The sequence below is a fragment of the Chiloscyllium plagiosum genome, chromosome 25, assembly GCF_004010195.1.
Source record: "Chiloscyllium plagiosum isolate BGI_BamShark_2017 chromosome 25, ASM401019v2, whole genome shotgun sequence".
NCBI lineage: Eukaryota > Metazoa > Chordata > Chondrichthyes > Orectolobiformes > Hemiscylliidae > Chiloscyllium > Chiloscyllium plagiosum.
In genome coordinates this window covers 23,806,437-23,823,045 of record NC_057734.1, presented here as the reverse complement: position 1 = coordinate 23,823,045, position 16,609 = coordinate 23,806,437, and the positions used below count along the sequence as shown (strand labels likewise).

Below are 16,609 nucleotides of genomic sequence, written 5' to 3'. Positions count from 1 at the left end.
GAATATGGTATTGTACTCAATAGCACATTAATCATTCATAAAGTTAAACTTTTTGGTTTGGTATTTACTGAATGGGAACTTCAAAAATGTTGCAACAATGTACTATAAATTGGCTAAGCTTTTGGCTAAATGCCTTTAGAAGATTAGGAAACCATTAATTCATACTGCTGTCTGCATGTGTGATTTCAGAATCATAGTCTTAGGTTTGATCAATTTGGAGTAGGGTATTGTGAGAAGCTTGATTAAAGACAGTGTATGCCCCTAAATGGGCTAAAATTATACTCAGAATGTAATCCAATGGGATTTGGTTTTAATTGGACTTCTCAAAAATCAGTTAATTTTGTGCAAAAGAAACATTCAAATACAAGTGCACACATTCCTTAATGCATTTTATTATAAGTAGGCAGGTGGTAAACACTTCCATAAATCATGGATCCAAAAACAAATTGATCATTCATGCAATTATGCTGGTAGCCAATACATCAGAATAAAGATATTCCATGCAAATGAAATATAATTACAAAAAAGTATTAGACTTAAAGTTCAATAAAATCTTATTACTCCAAAGAGACAAATTACCACCTTATACAAAAAGTTAAGCAAATAGCTTAATGCATTAAATGAAACCAAAATCAAAAATTCCCCACAGAAAAATAAGGAATATTATTTCAACAATCTAAAATATAATATTTGTTTGGCACATATGTATGCAGTTTACTTTAACTCAAACAGGATCAACTTTTACACAAGCTCATTAAACAAGGAGCTATGGAGTTTAGTGTATGCCTTTGGGCAACTAAAAGTTCAAACTGAAAAGCAATTGAAATATGAGGACTATAATACCATATTAATTTTGTATTTATTTCCTGCAAACTTCAAAATCAAAGCACATGCTTATCAATGGCTTTCTTCAGTCAATAAAAAGCTAAACGTAGGATGAACTACAACAGCTTTACTGCAAAAAGGAATATAATCAGACAGCATTACATTCAAAAACTTGAGCCTAAATATAAAAGTATTATGCTATCCTAAACAATGACAGTACCTTTTCATATTCTAAAAAATATTTATATACTAGAAACATAAACAAATATAATTAAACCTACATATTAAGAATTGAACAATTTTCAGCCTTGTCATATGGTTTGAGTTTTTGTACAAAAGCAATATCTTGTGCAAAATATCTATATGGCTTTATTTCAACGAAATTGTACTTTTGCTTTTTTGGGTTTTAAATCTTTTTACATTTTCTGGACATATATTCAAAAGCATTTTTTAAATCTGTTGAGAAAAGTTACTTTTAAAACAAGGTACAGAAGTAAATCCAGACCATCATTGAGGAAAATGCAGATTTAAATCTTACAATGTATTCTAATTCAATGTTGTCCAATAGGTTAGCCACTAGCCAGATTTGCAATTGCATTTCTGTATAACAAATAAGACCTTATCAGGCAAGTTTGAGCATGGAAAATTAATACTCAAATATGTACAGTGTGCCTTATCCACTTTATTTACTTTTTGAAATATTATAAAATGAAAAGCTCAGTGAGAGTGAGGTTTTATTATTGTGAGTACTTTTCTTTGGTTTCTTAAAATTTGTTAAATAACGTATATATGAAGGTTCCTGCTTTGTGGAAGTGTATGTATAGAGTTCTCTGCTAATATTAATACAAATTGGTAATAGAGTCATGATAGCCCCTATGGCTAGCAGCGATTTCCGCTGACAATATTGTATTAAACAAATACTTAATTTTCTCCAAGGTATACATATTCTGCGAACCATCTGTTAACACATTGGTGATTTTAAAGATGCTGAACAATTGGTCTAGAATAGCTTACAGGTATAGAAATTGAACCTTGCCACATAAAATGGACATATCAGAACCAATAAGAAATAATTACTTGATAGGCAAAAGTTTAATTTGTAGTTTTTTCATACCTCATAACCATGGTTTCAATAATTTTGTAATAGTGACTCAAGGTTAGTGTAACACCTTAACAAAGAAACCAAAGACTGGCATAGCATAACTAAAATATTGCAGCACATTTCCAAAGTTCTAAGTTCAAAAAGAGGATTAACAAAATGACCAAAAAATGGTTTTGTTATTCTATGAAAACTTTAAAAATCATTAAATACAGGGTTACTGCTTACACTGCAATGTTTGCAGGTTGCAAAAGGACAAGAATTCCAATAGTCAAACACCAGTAGTAAACATGAAAATACTCAAAGTAATTATTACTTATGATTATCATATTCATTATCTGATGGAAGAATAATTGTAATACTTATGTCAAAGTGCAACCATTAATGTTCCATCAATTAATTTGCCTCACTCAAGAAACTAAAAAATGTATTATAGTTTTCCTGTCCAAGAATATCTTTTAAAATTAAGACAAAGATATGACAAATGCACAATGGCAGTAATTTAAGGCAGTTGTTTAACTACGTGTTCCTAATCATGTCAGGAACATATTGAAGACATGCTTTCTAATTACTTTATTTTCAATTTCCTTTTCTGCCACTTTCCTCTCCTCCTGTAGGTGTTGAATTTAATCTGAGGTGTTGTTTCCAGCGGTTAAGCCATCCATTAATTTACTATAGATTTGGGCAGCTGATATTGACAACTGAAAGCATCATAACCCAGCCCAAACTCTACCTGCATCATTGTTATTAGACATATATTTACACCAGTGATCAGGTGTGAGCACCACATTCATTTTATATGCCATAACATAATCTGCACAGGAAATCATTAGGGCTTTAGTTTTTTTTTTCCTCCAACTGCAAATCAACATTACCGAAGCACTACTGATTATCAATAGGTTTAATGGTGGAAAATAAAACTAATAATGATCAAAGGAAATCTGTTGCACAAATTTGTAGAAATAAACTGATTTATAAACTTTTACAGTGTGTCACTCCGACTTCAGGTCAATACAAGCTCAACTATTTAACCATGCAAGTATAACAGAGGCTTATTGTAAACTAACTAAAATTACAAATAAAAACTGGATGTAAACTGCCAAAGTTGCAGCAGGTTGGACAGTTACAAACTGGAATAACAGAAATACAAGAGAATGGTCGTTTGTTGCTAGGACAAAAGAAAAATGTAGATTTCACACCAATGTGACCTGTATTGGAGTTATTTTCAGGGTAACCATGTTTACAATCTAAAGCCAAGGACTTTGAAATTGTAAAGATAGACTTTTTAAATACTAATATCTTTGAGTGAAATTCAAAAGTGCTATTGATTTAAAGTAAATGGAATAAAGTCTTTGTTAAAGAAAAAGTCTCATCAAACAGTAATCATTTGGATTGTACATTAGTATCTTAATGGGTAATTTCTAGGCAAAGGTCTTTAAATGAGGCAAAAACAACTGGTCGCAGATTCACACAAGTGGAAACTCTTAAATTAAAAAGGATTAATGAATTTCAACAACTAAAAAGGAATAAATTAGATTCTATAATTTTAATGTGTACAGAAACAGAAATTTTATTAGCCTTCCAGAACTTAACATAAGCATGTTTTATGGCATAAGCATATCTTAGAAGCATGCCTGAACTATACGTTTTAAAATCAATGACCCCTGTCATTTATATCATGAATCTACGATTCAAGTGCAATTTTTGTCAATTAAAAATAACCAGAATTTTCCAATTTCTCAGCTTTTCCCTGTTCTCTTGAATTGTGTTCACTCCCTTTCTATCACTTAATGGCACTGCAATAGTCATTACAATACTTTTTAGAACTTTATCACTGTATTGCTATTGAAAGCAATTCCTGTACCTGTCCCCTGGGACAAATATAGTTTAACTTAGATACTGGCCAGATTACTTCCTTGCTTTGAAGAATAAAGTATTGGGTTTTTGAAGCCTGCTGCCCTAAAATAAACTAAAAGGCAAACAGCAACACTTGTATATATGTAGACACTTAAAAAAATGTAACTAATATTTGTTCTATACATGGCGGTGGTATATGGATATTGAGAAAACCCATCCATTATCATCATGCAATTTATGCTTCAAGCACACTTTTTTTGCAGTTCTACATTTAATTTGAAAATAATGCTCACCAGTGATTTGTTTATTCTGAACATTTACCTTTCAATATGTGTGCTTAGCAAATTAATGAGGGGAATAATGCAAATAAATATTTATTTCTAAAGTGCAACTTTTGAAATATACTGGGTGAAGCTACATCTCAGTCATGGCAAAATGTGGTAATCCATAAAGTTGCTCTTAAAATGATTGCATTTATTTAAAAATCAAGAATTTAATAGTACACAAAAATCATAAACACAATGAAGTTGACGGAGAGGCATCCTTATACCTAAAACCACAAACAATATTTTTGATTCTGCCCTCAGGATATCTAATACGTTTTATGAATGTGAAAGAATTTATTTTACCATACTTTGTGATGTCTGTGTATGACATAGTCAAGTGACATCTAATATTGGAAACAAAATCTTTTTTCCTTGCTTATAAAAAGGTTATTCAACTGTAATCATATTTAGCATTGCCAACCAAAAGAGAAAGTAAGTTGGCATATTAAACGTATTTCATAGCTTAGGAAGAATCTATCAAAAGGTAACAAACACCAAAGTTGATTCATTGCTTTTTCAACTACAGTTACAAAAACTAGCTGTTCATAGTTTGACACTTATGTTCAGGAGTGCTTGTTGGGGAGGGTGAAGAGAGGATAGCAACAAAAATAACAAGTACTTAAACATTGTATCCCCTCATAGCCAAACTCCAATTTGAAACATTTAGTAAACATCTAACCATTCATTTAAAATGTTCATAATTTTCCTGCACTTTTGTTTCACTAAATGTTCCACTTCTCTTTACACACGCCAATAAATATTTTATCCCCCAAACTGAAGATAAAAAGGTGAGGAATCATATGTTGAATATGTCAGATCCATAAGTGACAATGATATTTCAAATAATGATTTTGTAGTAAGAGCCAGGGGAGTGATTGGCAATTGATTATTTGACTACAGAAGTGGTAATGACAAACAGCAGATAAAAGTACAGGTTAAATGCTAGAATTTATTTTAAAAATTCTGCCATAGTTGTATTTTTGGATGATGTGCTGTCAATTTCAACCATGGCCTTGTTGTTCAAAAGATAGACCACTAAAACTGCACCACTAATGAATCAATTCTGCTATAGTTTGTGGTGATGCTCAAATGACATTGGCTGACTTTGCCTATATAATGCTAAATGGAACTTTTACCAGATGTGCACTCTTAGAATTCTAATTATTGGAAAATGCCACAATTAATAATTAATAACACTATCCATTTATTAATAATATCAGAACCTTGGTAAAAGATTTCTTTAAAATACAGCCAGAGTAATTTTCACAGATTCCACTTGAACCGGAACATCATATAACCAATAACTTGCCAAAGATCCACGTATAAATTTGTTTTGTTTTTAAAAAAAAAGGTCTATAAAAATTAAAAATAAATCGCCCCCATCTATTGAAAGCTCACGGGAGGTGTAAAAATGATGGGAAAGGATCTAGTTAGTTGGCACCCTACCCTAGAAATGGTGTATTCTACGAGGACCAACAACTCTGTCTATCACCATACAATCTTCCACAGACAGAAAAAACCCAAAAAAAGTCATTTTGAGAAAGCCAGGGGTGACTGCAGTTGAAAAAGAATAATTGGGCCATGTTTAAAAGACAGTTAACTCCCAATCATCAGTTTTTCGACCCAGTGCTACGTGTGGCTTTGCTCGTACAACTCACCTGGGAGTGTCAACAAAGTATTCTCTCAAGCTATGCTTCAACTGTCCTCATTTAATATCTACATTTGTACTTCCTAGCAATTGTTACTCGATGGTAATCAGAAAAACAATCCAACCTTTTTGTTCTTTTGCCTCAGGAAACTTGAGCAAATTTTATCTCCTGTCCCATATCTCACCTGGGATCAACTGAATCTGCCTAGACCAAGGGACCAAACATGGAGTACATGTGTTCTGTATGGCTCAGTATTACATATTACACCAATGCTAGGGAGCAGAGGTGGTTTGAAACATGTATGTAGTGGTTTTTTTTAAGCTGCCTGATTCAAGCCCCTGGGAACTCCTGACACGTTAGTACTTAGTTATTTTTTAAAAAAACAAATCAAATGGATTTCCAAACAATAAATATGTATTCCTCTACAGATGCCTTCAATTATTATGGTGTTTGATCAAGGCACTTGAGGTACTGTATCTGTTCCCTTTAAACATGACAAATAAAAGTACTATACATTAATTAGCATTTGTCGTCAATGTATTTTCATAAGACTAATGTGTAGTAGTTATTTGAATTAGTGTTTTGTAAAGCAGCTCCTTGTAAAATGAGTGTTATTCAAGTTCAAACCAGAACTTTTAAGAGGTGGCAGTGCTGGAAAATTGTTGAGTAATGCCAGTGATGGGTTGCAAGATCTATTTGAGGAAAGGAACCTACTTATTAAAGAAAAGGTTATACCTGTCACATGCTGTGATTCAATTGAATAGGTACCAGTAGCTCCAAGTGACGGCTATTCTTTTAGAAACCTACAGAGAGCTTGTTAGCAGTCCATTCCCAAAAGGGTGGGGCATCAAGTAGTCTCCCCCACCAGCTGGCAATGGCCAACTACTATGGCAAATTAATAAAAGTTCTGGCTGAGATGAGAAAGTATTGGATGCCAAACCTTTATATTCAGACATTAATTCTGCACCAAATTGGTACTTTTACTCATTAGGCCATTTAAAAAAAAAAATAGGGCTTTCCTTAAGTTGCATCTTCATTTCTCCATCAGGAATAGTAAAGCTAAAATAGAAAGAAAAAGCAAATGATATACAACACTCCAAATGTTCAATTTCTATAGTAAGTGCTTCACTTGCTGGTTCCAGCCAGATTTTAATAGAAATTAAAAATACGTTTATGTATAGTATTGTTTGTGTACTTTCCATGAAACATTAGAATGTGGAGGCAAAGAAACAGAATTAAGTTTAAAACTTAAGCTCAATATTGTCCTTTCAAAGGAACGGCACAAGGAGTGATATAGTGTTAATTCAAACCATTTGATCTGGTTGTGATTGATCAATATTTCCAAACTTGTTCTCCTGCCATTGCCTTCGCAGTTGTATTATATCCCTACCAAACCATTCATGTAATCTAGTAAAGCTGAATACTCCTGTTGGTGTATTATCATCCTGGGCAAGCATCAGACCACCAATTGCAGATGTTACACCTCCTGTTGCTGATCTCCTCCTAGGAGGAAGAGGTGGTGGCAAGCGTTGTGTATGTAGTGGTCTTTCAGGTGGATGGTCTAAGACACATTTTGAGATATCATTATTGTCATTAACAGACTGTGCTTTACCATTCAATTCACTATCAATAGTTTGATCTTGAATGGTATTCCAGGGGACATAACCATTCTCCTTAACAGGAATCTTATAAGATACAGAGAAATTATGAGAGATTAGTGGTGTACTGTGAGGATAGTTTGCTTGCTTTCGCAATAGTGATTTTTTCTGGGTTTTACGGCTGCTGGATCTATTTTGCTGCATCTCTTCCAATTGTTTCTCGAGTTCCTTCACAACAATTCTCATATAGTCGAAGCTTGCACGAGATAAAGCTTTAACCCAAGATTCCATTTCTCGCTGGCTCTCAGCAGCCATTTTATATGTTCGTGATTTAGCACTGTCAAACTTGATAGCAAAGGCATAATCCTCTGAAGATTCACATAACTCCACAGTACATCCCTCAAGTATGATCACTCCAATTGGGTCTTTACTGTCCTTTTCTTCAAAGTAAAAAAACAGATTACCCTTCAACACAAACCAGCGTCTGTGATAAGCAGTGTTTCGCTCTCCCTTTTTGTGCAAGTATCCAGTTTTATCAGTTGGAGAATCACAGGTGGCATAATATGCCACACTTCGTTCATTTAACTTCATGTTTCAGTTTCTACAAAAAACAAATCACAAAGGACTTTTTAAATGGAGAACAAGGTTCGTCATTCTGATGAAACAGTTATAGAATTACTGTAAAATATGAATTTCAGCCTTGAGTGACAGATTTGGTTATATTTTGGAAGGGTAATTTTTGTCTGTAGTACTAATAACACTGCAACAAACAAAGCATTCTCATCTTAATCATAGAATCCTTACAGTGTGGAAACAGATCCTTTGGCCCAACAAGTCCACACTGACCCTCTGAACAGCAACCCACCCAGACTCATTCCCCTACCCCACTATCCTATATTTACCCCTGAACAATGCATCTAGCCTACACATTCCTGAACACAATGAGCAATTTAGCATGGCAAATTCACCTAACCTGTACAGCTTTGGATCGTGAGAGGAAACCGAAGGAAACCCACACAGACGCAGGGAGAATGTGCAAACTCCACACAGTCACCTGAGGCTGGAATCGAACTCAGGCCCCTGACATTGTGAGGCAGCAGTGCTAACCACAGAGCCACCGTGCCGCCCAGCAGTTAGCCAGCACTTTATGTTGACTGGCAGTGTTCACAATAACATGGTGAAATCACTATTTTATTACAGAAGGTTACAAGTGACAGTGGCAAGAGACATCTACTTTGGGTTGAGGAGGCTGGAAGATAATATATCTCTGAACGTAGTCCAAGACCAACTCAACCCTCTGTTTTGGACTTGGGCCTAGATTTAATGACAGTTTCCAGGGTGGGTCAGGCCCACTCATTGATGTGAGGGTCACCATTGGTGGGAGAACCACCCTGGATTAAGGTGGTGGGAAGGGTAGACTAATAATGGCTGTCATCAGTGGATGTTAATTCAGCTCATTAATGAGTTACTTGACATCCATTATCCTGGAGCCTGCCTTAGTTTTGTGGTGCCACAGGGATCCACCAGGGAAGGCCCTCACAGCTTTCCCATACCCCAAAGCTGACACCCGAGTAGGTTCTCAGGCAGTCTGTGCTTCACCAGGGGAACCAGCAGAGAAGAGGGGCGAGGATTGCTGAATGCCGAACCCTGGCCTGGTCTTCTACCCATGTTCCCCTGATATTCTCACCATGATCCCCAACCTATCCTTGCTCACTCTGAGTGCCAATGATATGGGAACAAGGGCCACCCTGAGCTTCCACTCCCACTGGTGGTGACACAATGCATAGCCAGCAGCCCTGGGGGGTTCTGGCATCTGCTTTGGGGGTCCTCAATCTCAGGGGAAAAGAGTCAAAGGTGGCCACTGAAGTGCTTTCTGATTCTGTCAGGCATCTCCCTTAGATGTGGCAGTGGTTCCCCGCCAGCTCTCCAAATGGTGGACGAGACTTGAATAATTGATGTTTTGCATGTAGACATCTCAAGTGGCTCTCTATGAGAAAGTGCTGCTGGGATTTCAATATAGGATTTGAGTCACAGTTGGACCAACCTGGAAAAGGATGCAATGTGATCATCCCTAAAGGATGTGAGCTAACCAGTTGAGACTTCCTCAGCTGCCCCTTGGTCATTTATTACTTATATTTCTTAGAATCATAGAGGTTTACAGTATGCTCATGGAGGAGGAAATAAATCCTTCTTGTAATTAATGCATTGAATTCAGTTCAGTGAGAAATAGCTTAAAAAGCCACACCAAAATACAGGAAACATGAAATTACCCAGGAAAAAGCTAAACAAAAGGATGCACATTCAGATTAAGTAAACTATCTGACTGCAGCTGTATCATATGAGGTGAAATTGATTGTGTCAGTGCCACATGGAACCTTAACAAAATATGTGATGTAGCTTTAATTTAAGAAATGGAAAATTGCTAGGGCACAATTTACTTATAGAAGTCTACAGCATGAAAATAAACCTTTCAGCCCAACTTGCCCATGCTACCAAGATTTCACAATTTAAACTAGTCCCATTTGCCTGTGTTTGGTCCATATCCCTCCAACTCTATCCCATTCATGTACCTGTCTAAAATATATTTTTGAAATGATGAAATTGTACTTGCATCTACCACTATCTCGGACAGCCTTTTCCAGACACACTACTTTCTGTGTGAAAAATTATGTATGTTACAAATAGCACCAGGGAGCCAGATTCAATTCAAGACGTGGTTAGGTGGATTAGCCATGCTAAATTGACCCATTGTCTCCAGGGATGTGCACCTAGCCTGGTAATAGGGACGGGGTGGGATGCTCTTTGGAGAGTCAGTGCAGACTTGATGGGTTGAATGGCTTCTTTCTGCACTGTTGGGATTCTATGATAACTGTCATATTCCCTCCTTATTCATTCATATACCCATCCAGATGCCTTTTAAATGTTGCAATTGTACTAGCCTCCACAACTTCCGCTGGTAGTTTATTCCATACACGTAGCATCCTCTGTGAAAAGGTTGCCCCTTAGGTCTCTTTTATATCTTTCCCCCTCACCCTAAATCTATGCCCTCTAGTTCGGGACTCCCCCATCCCAGGGAAAAGACTGTCTATTTACGCTATCCATGCCCCTCATGATTTTATAAACATCTAAAAGGTTACCCCTCAGCCTTCGACGCTCCATGGATAACAGCCCCAGCCTATTCAACCTCTCTCTATAGCTCAAATCCTCCAATCATGGCAACATCCTTGTAAATCTTTCTGAAGCCTTTCAAGTTTCATAACATCCTTTCAACAGGAAGGAGACCAGAATTGCACGCAATATTCCAACAGTGGCCTCACTAATGTCCTGTACTGCCACAACATGATCTCCCAACTCGTGTACTCAATATTCTGACCAATAAAGGAAAACATACCAAAATGACTTCTTCACTATCTTATCTACCTGCAACTCCACTTTCAAGGAGCTATGAACCTGCGTTCCACAGTCTCATTGTTCAGCAACACTCCCTAAGATCGTACCATTAAGTATACAAGTCCTGCTAAGATTTGCTTTCCCAAAATGCAGCACCTCACATTTATCGAAATTAAACTCCGTCTGCCACTAATAATTAGAAGCCTTCATTGGTATTGGATTTTAAAAGGTGGAAGTGCAAAATCATAAATTATTTTGATAAATATGGATAACTTTCCAATAAATACAACCATCAGTAATCAGATTCTACAGATTTCAAACAATTGTCACATTGAAAAGAAAACTAGATAAATATTTGAGGCAGCATAGACAGTGGTTCCAAAAAAAAACTGACACAGCTCACAGATCACACACTGGACAGACCAGCCATCTCAGATGATAATACACCAGTCATTCTCAGTCCAGAGGACCTAAGAATCAGTTTGTTAAAAAAAAAACTTGCCACACCAAAACTGGCTGACAAAGTACAGTATTTCAATGTCTCTAAAGCACTCAGCAATACTCCTAAGTTATGAAGAGCACCACAAAACATGCAAGATTATCTTTCTGTAAACCTTTGAGCAATGCATAGAATAGAATAACAAAATAGAATAACAATGTCAGACATAGAACAGACATGTTATATTTGTGCTTTATTGTGCAATTTGTTGCTTTATAGTAAAATGTGTTTTGTGGTAGAGGGGCCCTAGGATTGTTAAGCAGTTGTTATGTGGAGTGGGGGGGGAGGTATTTTAAGCTAGTGTGCAATGAGGTTAGGTGGTGTGGGCTAAGGTTGGCTATGATGGGGTGAGGTGGGATTAGATAGTGTGGAGTAGGGTAATGTGAGGTGGTGTCAGGGACCCCCCTGATCCAGGTGTTGAATTCATGGAGGAACCCCCTAAACCCCACAGACCCTCCAACAAGAGCCAGCGGAGGCGCATGCGCGTCACCGGCGGCGGCGAAGGTAGACAATTTCTCTATTTTTTTTAAAAAAAATACATCCTCTGGAGAAATCGGCGCCTGAACCTCGTTTTAAAATCACCGCATTCCCTAAGGAAAGAAAAACAGACAAAAAAAAAAATCGTAATGTAGAAAGTCAGTGAGTGGTTGTGGAGGCGGACGGTCCGGCTGTTTTCGGTCGTTCCCAAGGCCTCGGGCTCGAGGAGAATTGGAAAGGAAAAAGGTAAAAAGAAAATGGAAAGTGGCGAAGAGAGGGAAAGGGTTTGCCGCTTAGCTGTATCAAAGTGCCGCTCTATAGTCTATCAGTAATATAAAAGAGTGTCTTTTACTCACAGCCTCGCCTCTCTCAGGTCTCCTCTGGTCTTCATTGTTTTTTTTTAGTCTCTCCTTTTACGTTTAATGATAGTCCAGGAAAAGCGCGTGACGTCACAGCCCAGCCAGGATGGATGGCTTTTGTTCATTTAGCAGGTTCTGTGCCAAGCCACATCTCTCCCTGGGGAAGCCTCTTTCTCTTCATCTTCATCTTTTTTTTTTAAACTGTGACCCAACCTCCATCTTTTCTTCCTAATAAATGTGTATATATTCTTTAAACCCTTTCCCTGTCCTCATCCAAAAAGAAAGACCTGACTGATTTAGAGGTACGAGTTCAAATTTGAACTCTTCAAAGGCTGAAAGACATTTCTGATTGAAGGCAGTTAGGTAATAATTTAAATTCAACTAATCCATCAGTCTACCTGGAAGAAGGTGATTGCCTCGTTAATCATGATTGGGAAAATGTGGTTTAAAAAAAAAATCTGCCCTCTTCAGAGGAGAAATCTGCTGCCCTCACTTCAAATGGCTGTACATACCACTCCAGATCTACAGTAATGGAGTTGACTCTTCACTTGATTCTGAAATAGCCTCGCAAGCCTTTTGTGGTGTGTCAACTGCTGTGGGTGTGTGCCTCACACCAAATAGAGTGCAGCAGTTGAAGGAGGTTACTCATCACCACTTTTTCAAGGGCACTTAGGAATGGGCAGTAAATGTTGGCCTTGTCAGCACACTTACATTTCAAGAACAAATACAAGATACTTATAGTTATCACTATAACCTCCACTGTTGTCTCCTACAGCTTCATCACAAATTGCACCCATTTGATTCTGGCATTCTTGCCCCCTTTGCTTTTTACCATTGGCAATTGCACCTTTAGTGGTCACAGTTTTATGCCTTGAAACTCCGTTAGGTTTGCCAACTGTATTGGATATCTTTGGAGATTAAATCATATCATGTGGCAGGATGACCAATCAAACTGCCATTAATGCCATCTTAATTTTTCTTGTAACCAATAAACTAAAGTGGTTGAACAAAATACTTTTAATGCTGCAATGATTTCTCTCCTGAATTTCTGGCAAGAGTGCAGAGGAGATTAAGCTTTTTAAATTCCAGTTTCCATGGCAATCCTGAAGGTTCAGTACCCCGAATTCCCTCTTAAACCTCTGTTTTTCTACATGAAGATCTTCCTATTTTAAATACTTCCTATTTGAAATTGTTGACTTTAATCAGAAATTATCTCCCTGCTTCTTCTCTTTAAAGGCTGAAAGACATTTCTAATTAAAGGCAGTTAGGTAAACGATCTTTTAAAGTTATAGCACCTTAGCCTGGTTATTCCAACACATTTTATTTCTCTTAAAGTTTTACCTCTACTGTGCATTCTGAGCTATCAAATGTCTTTGGCTCATATTTCATTCCCTTGGCTTTCTATTACAAAGTATAGCTGGAAATGTGTTGCTGGAAAAGCGCAGCTGGTCAGGCAGCATCCAGGGAACAGGAGAATCGACGTTTCGGGCATAAGCCCTTCTTTCAGGCTTATGCCTGAAACGTCGATTCTCCTGTTCCCTGGATGCTGCCTGACCTGCTGCGCTTTTCCAGCAACACATTTCCAGCTCTGATCTCCAGCATCTGCAGACCTTACTTTCTCCTATTACAAAGTATATGTGACTTTGTGCTGCTGTATTCGCTCATCTTGTTGAAAGATGTTATACAGTCTCATTGATCAAACTAATTTCAAGAAATTCAGACCTCACCCCTTACTTTCCTTCTGACATCTCCAAAATCAGTGACATTTAATCCTTGTTGTTTTCTCTTCCAGTCAGAATACAAGATTGACTCAACGTATTGACTTGCTGATGCTGTCTTTCAACTATCTGTGTATTTGAGATCTATATTTTAATATGTATCACATCTACAGGAGTTGGAAGGGGGCATACATGGTTAAAATATCTTGGGGTAAGATGGAATTTTGATTAAATATCATGGCTGACTTGATCATTTTTTTTCTATAAATATTTTATGTTTACTTTCATGCACAACCATTTGTTGCACACAATCAGTGACTCTCTGAATGTAAGATATGGGTTTGGTACCATTGTTACAGCTTTTTCATTCATTGTTTCAGCTTTACTTTGGATCATCAAAGGTTATCCTTCAGATGTTGAGCAGAGCAGAAGTAGGATTTCTCTCCATGTACATTTGTTAAAATGTTTGTCTCATACATGAAACAATGGCAGCCATGTTACTGCAATTTTTGAAATCTGGTAGAATATTTAAATACTGGCACACCCATCACACCGAAATTGTTCTTCAGTTAGGAGTGAAAGGAGCTGCAAATCTCATGCTTGATGATACCCTCCTTTGCATTATCCTGCCCAGGTTTGTATATCAGATAGATAAGCGCACATATCCAGGTGTACTTCTGACTCATGCTTGTTTCATGCAGTTGAAATCTGGTGCCTGCTTGCAATGGACTCCACAGGCCTGCTCTTTGATCCCTGTAAAGCTCACCGTGTTGCCAGGAAGCAGGCAAATTTAATTTAAACATGCTTACTCTCACCCATCTCAAGACTGGTACAATTCAACTTACCATATTCACTTGCAGAGTTCAGGAAGAAGACAGTTGAAAGCATGACCACTACCAATAGGGGAATGTTGTGATGTTCAAAATGCCAAGTTCTTGTAGCCTTGTTTTTGAGGGTTGTAGAGATTTTGAGTGGATGAAGCTATGGAAATATTTTAAAACAAGGATGTGAATGTCAAAATCCAGTTTTGCTGGACCAATAGCCTGTGATGGTCAGCAAGAATAGGATAAGGATGAACAAAATAAGGTGCAAGGTAAGGCAACAGTATCTCTAGATCTACTACTGTGCAATGGAAATCTTGGAAAGGAGTGTCAAGCTCGCATGCCACATACTTCACCTTGAAGTACTTAAGCCACAACCAACAGACTTTTATAACTTCCTTTGAATGGCAGAAAATGGGGAAGTGTGATTTCTGCCAATAAACAGCTGGACTTTGAAAAGCTTAAACCTAATTTTATAAGTACATGGATGAAAGCCTGGCCACAATCTGGAAAGTTACTTGGCCTCTTGTTAAGAATATTTCTGTGAAATTTAATAAAAATGCAATGGCATGATTTAAACCATTACAGGGTTTGCAAATGTCAGCAACATTGTGCATCCTGCCCTCTTTGATCAATGCCTATAGTATATACAGAGCATATCTGCGTAACAGCATGTCTTTCCCAAATTTAGTAATAAAATAGAGCATGCCAAGAATGGGCCAACTTTCATAATCTTTTGTATAACCTTGTTGTTTTGTATGTTCCCAAATTTGTATCTCTGCTCAAGCCTTAAGGACTTTATTGTGCAGATAAATTGATAACATAAATAGGTTAGGAAATATGTTTCTTAAGTTAATGGGTCTGAAAAGGTTAATGATAAAGATTGGCATTAGGCTCCACACAGTGGGATGATTCTGTACAGTCTTGGGTAGCAAGTTCTAGTTCCAGATGGGGTCAGTTATATTAACCCTAGTTCTTGACAGTTTTTTGTAACTATGGTTGATTAATACTTAATTCTACCATGCAATGAACTACAGCTTGTTAAGAGAAGTGCCCATCCTTCCTCACTAGTAGTTCATCTTCCATTACTTTTATTAGAACAAGCCCTCAGATCAAATACCGAGAGGAGGATTGGTGGCAGCAATTTATCCCAACCAGTAGCAGGTCATAGTTTGTTCCACAGATATATAGCATTGTGATCAGCAGAATGATTGTTGCTTAAAAATGTTGAGGTAACAACAGTGAAAAAATCCATTTGACCCAAGAAGAAATAAATTCAGATGACAACTGAGTTTACCACTTTAAAAATACCAATGCTTTAGGAATACTCAGTGAGTCAGCAGCTGCACAGGTTGAAGAGAAGCAGCACACAGAATCTGTATAAAGATGGCAGGATAAAAACAGTACAGGTCGTTCTGCTATAATGTGTGTTTCGTTAACACAAATTAGCTATAGCACAATAGATGAACTGGAGGTACTGCTCTAAAATACAAAAATTTTAAAGTGTGTATTGGTTATAATGCGTTTCAAGCCATTAGTTTAAATTGTGCTGCTAATACACCATTTTCTTATAACACGGAGTTGCATGAGGATGGAACTACCGCATTATAGCAGAACTGACTGTACTCCAGACATTACCTTCGAGATGGCAAGAAGAACAAGAAAGGCTGTGTAGACTAGGAACAGAATAAAAAGACAAGTCATACTGGGCAGGTACTGATTCATTACAGAAGATGGATCTACAGCAGAAGCCCTGATTCGAGGTTTGGCTGGAAAATAACAATTTTGGAGCTCCAGGACTAAAGTTAAAGATCCCTGTAGGCAAGGGTAAACAAACTTTAAATTAATGGTGCAAAAGACAAAGCTGAGAAGGATAGAGATAAAAAGAAGTGCTCACTGTTCAGAGAGAGCATTGTGGCCATAACGAGTACACACCAAAAGGCATGGCTACATATCGAGCGCACATCACAGTGGCCCTCAATTTAGCTAAC

General features: G+C 37.2%; 1 protein-coding gene across 1 annotated transcript; it reads right to left on the bottom strand.

The window, feature by feature from the left end:
• Positions 1-324: 324 nt before the first annotated feature.
• pheta1 (PH domain containing endocytic trafficking adaptor 1) lies at positions 325-13,219 on the bottom strand. Its single transcript, XM_043715677.1, has 2 exons — positions 12,077-13,219; positions 325-7,955 (listed from the first exon to the last, which is right to left on the bottom strand). Exon 2 carries the CDS (start codon positions 7,943-7,945, stop codon positions 7,061-7,063), a length of 885 nt encoding a protein of 294 aa, XP_043571612.1. The 5' UTR covers positions 7,946-7,955; positions 12,077-13,219; the 3' UTR covers positions 325-7,060.
• Between the last annotated feature and the right edge of the window lie 3,390 nt (positions 13,220-16,609).

Excerpts from the sequence above, each read along its gene's own strand:
- pheta1 (XM_043715677.1), bottom strand. The coding sequence starts at position 7,945 with ATGAAGTTAAATGAACGAAGTGTGGCATATTATGCCACCTGTGATTCT.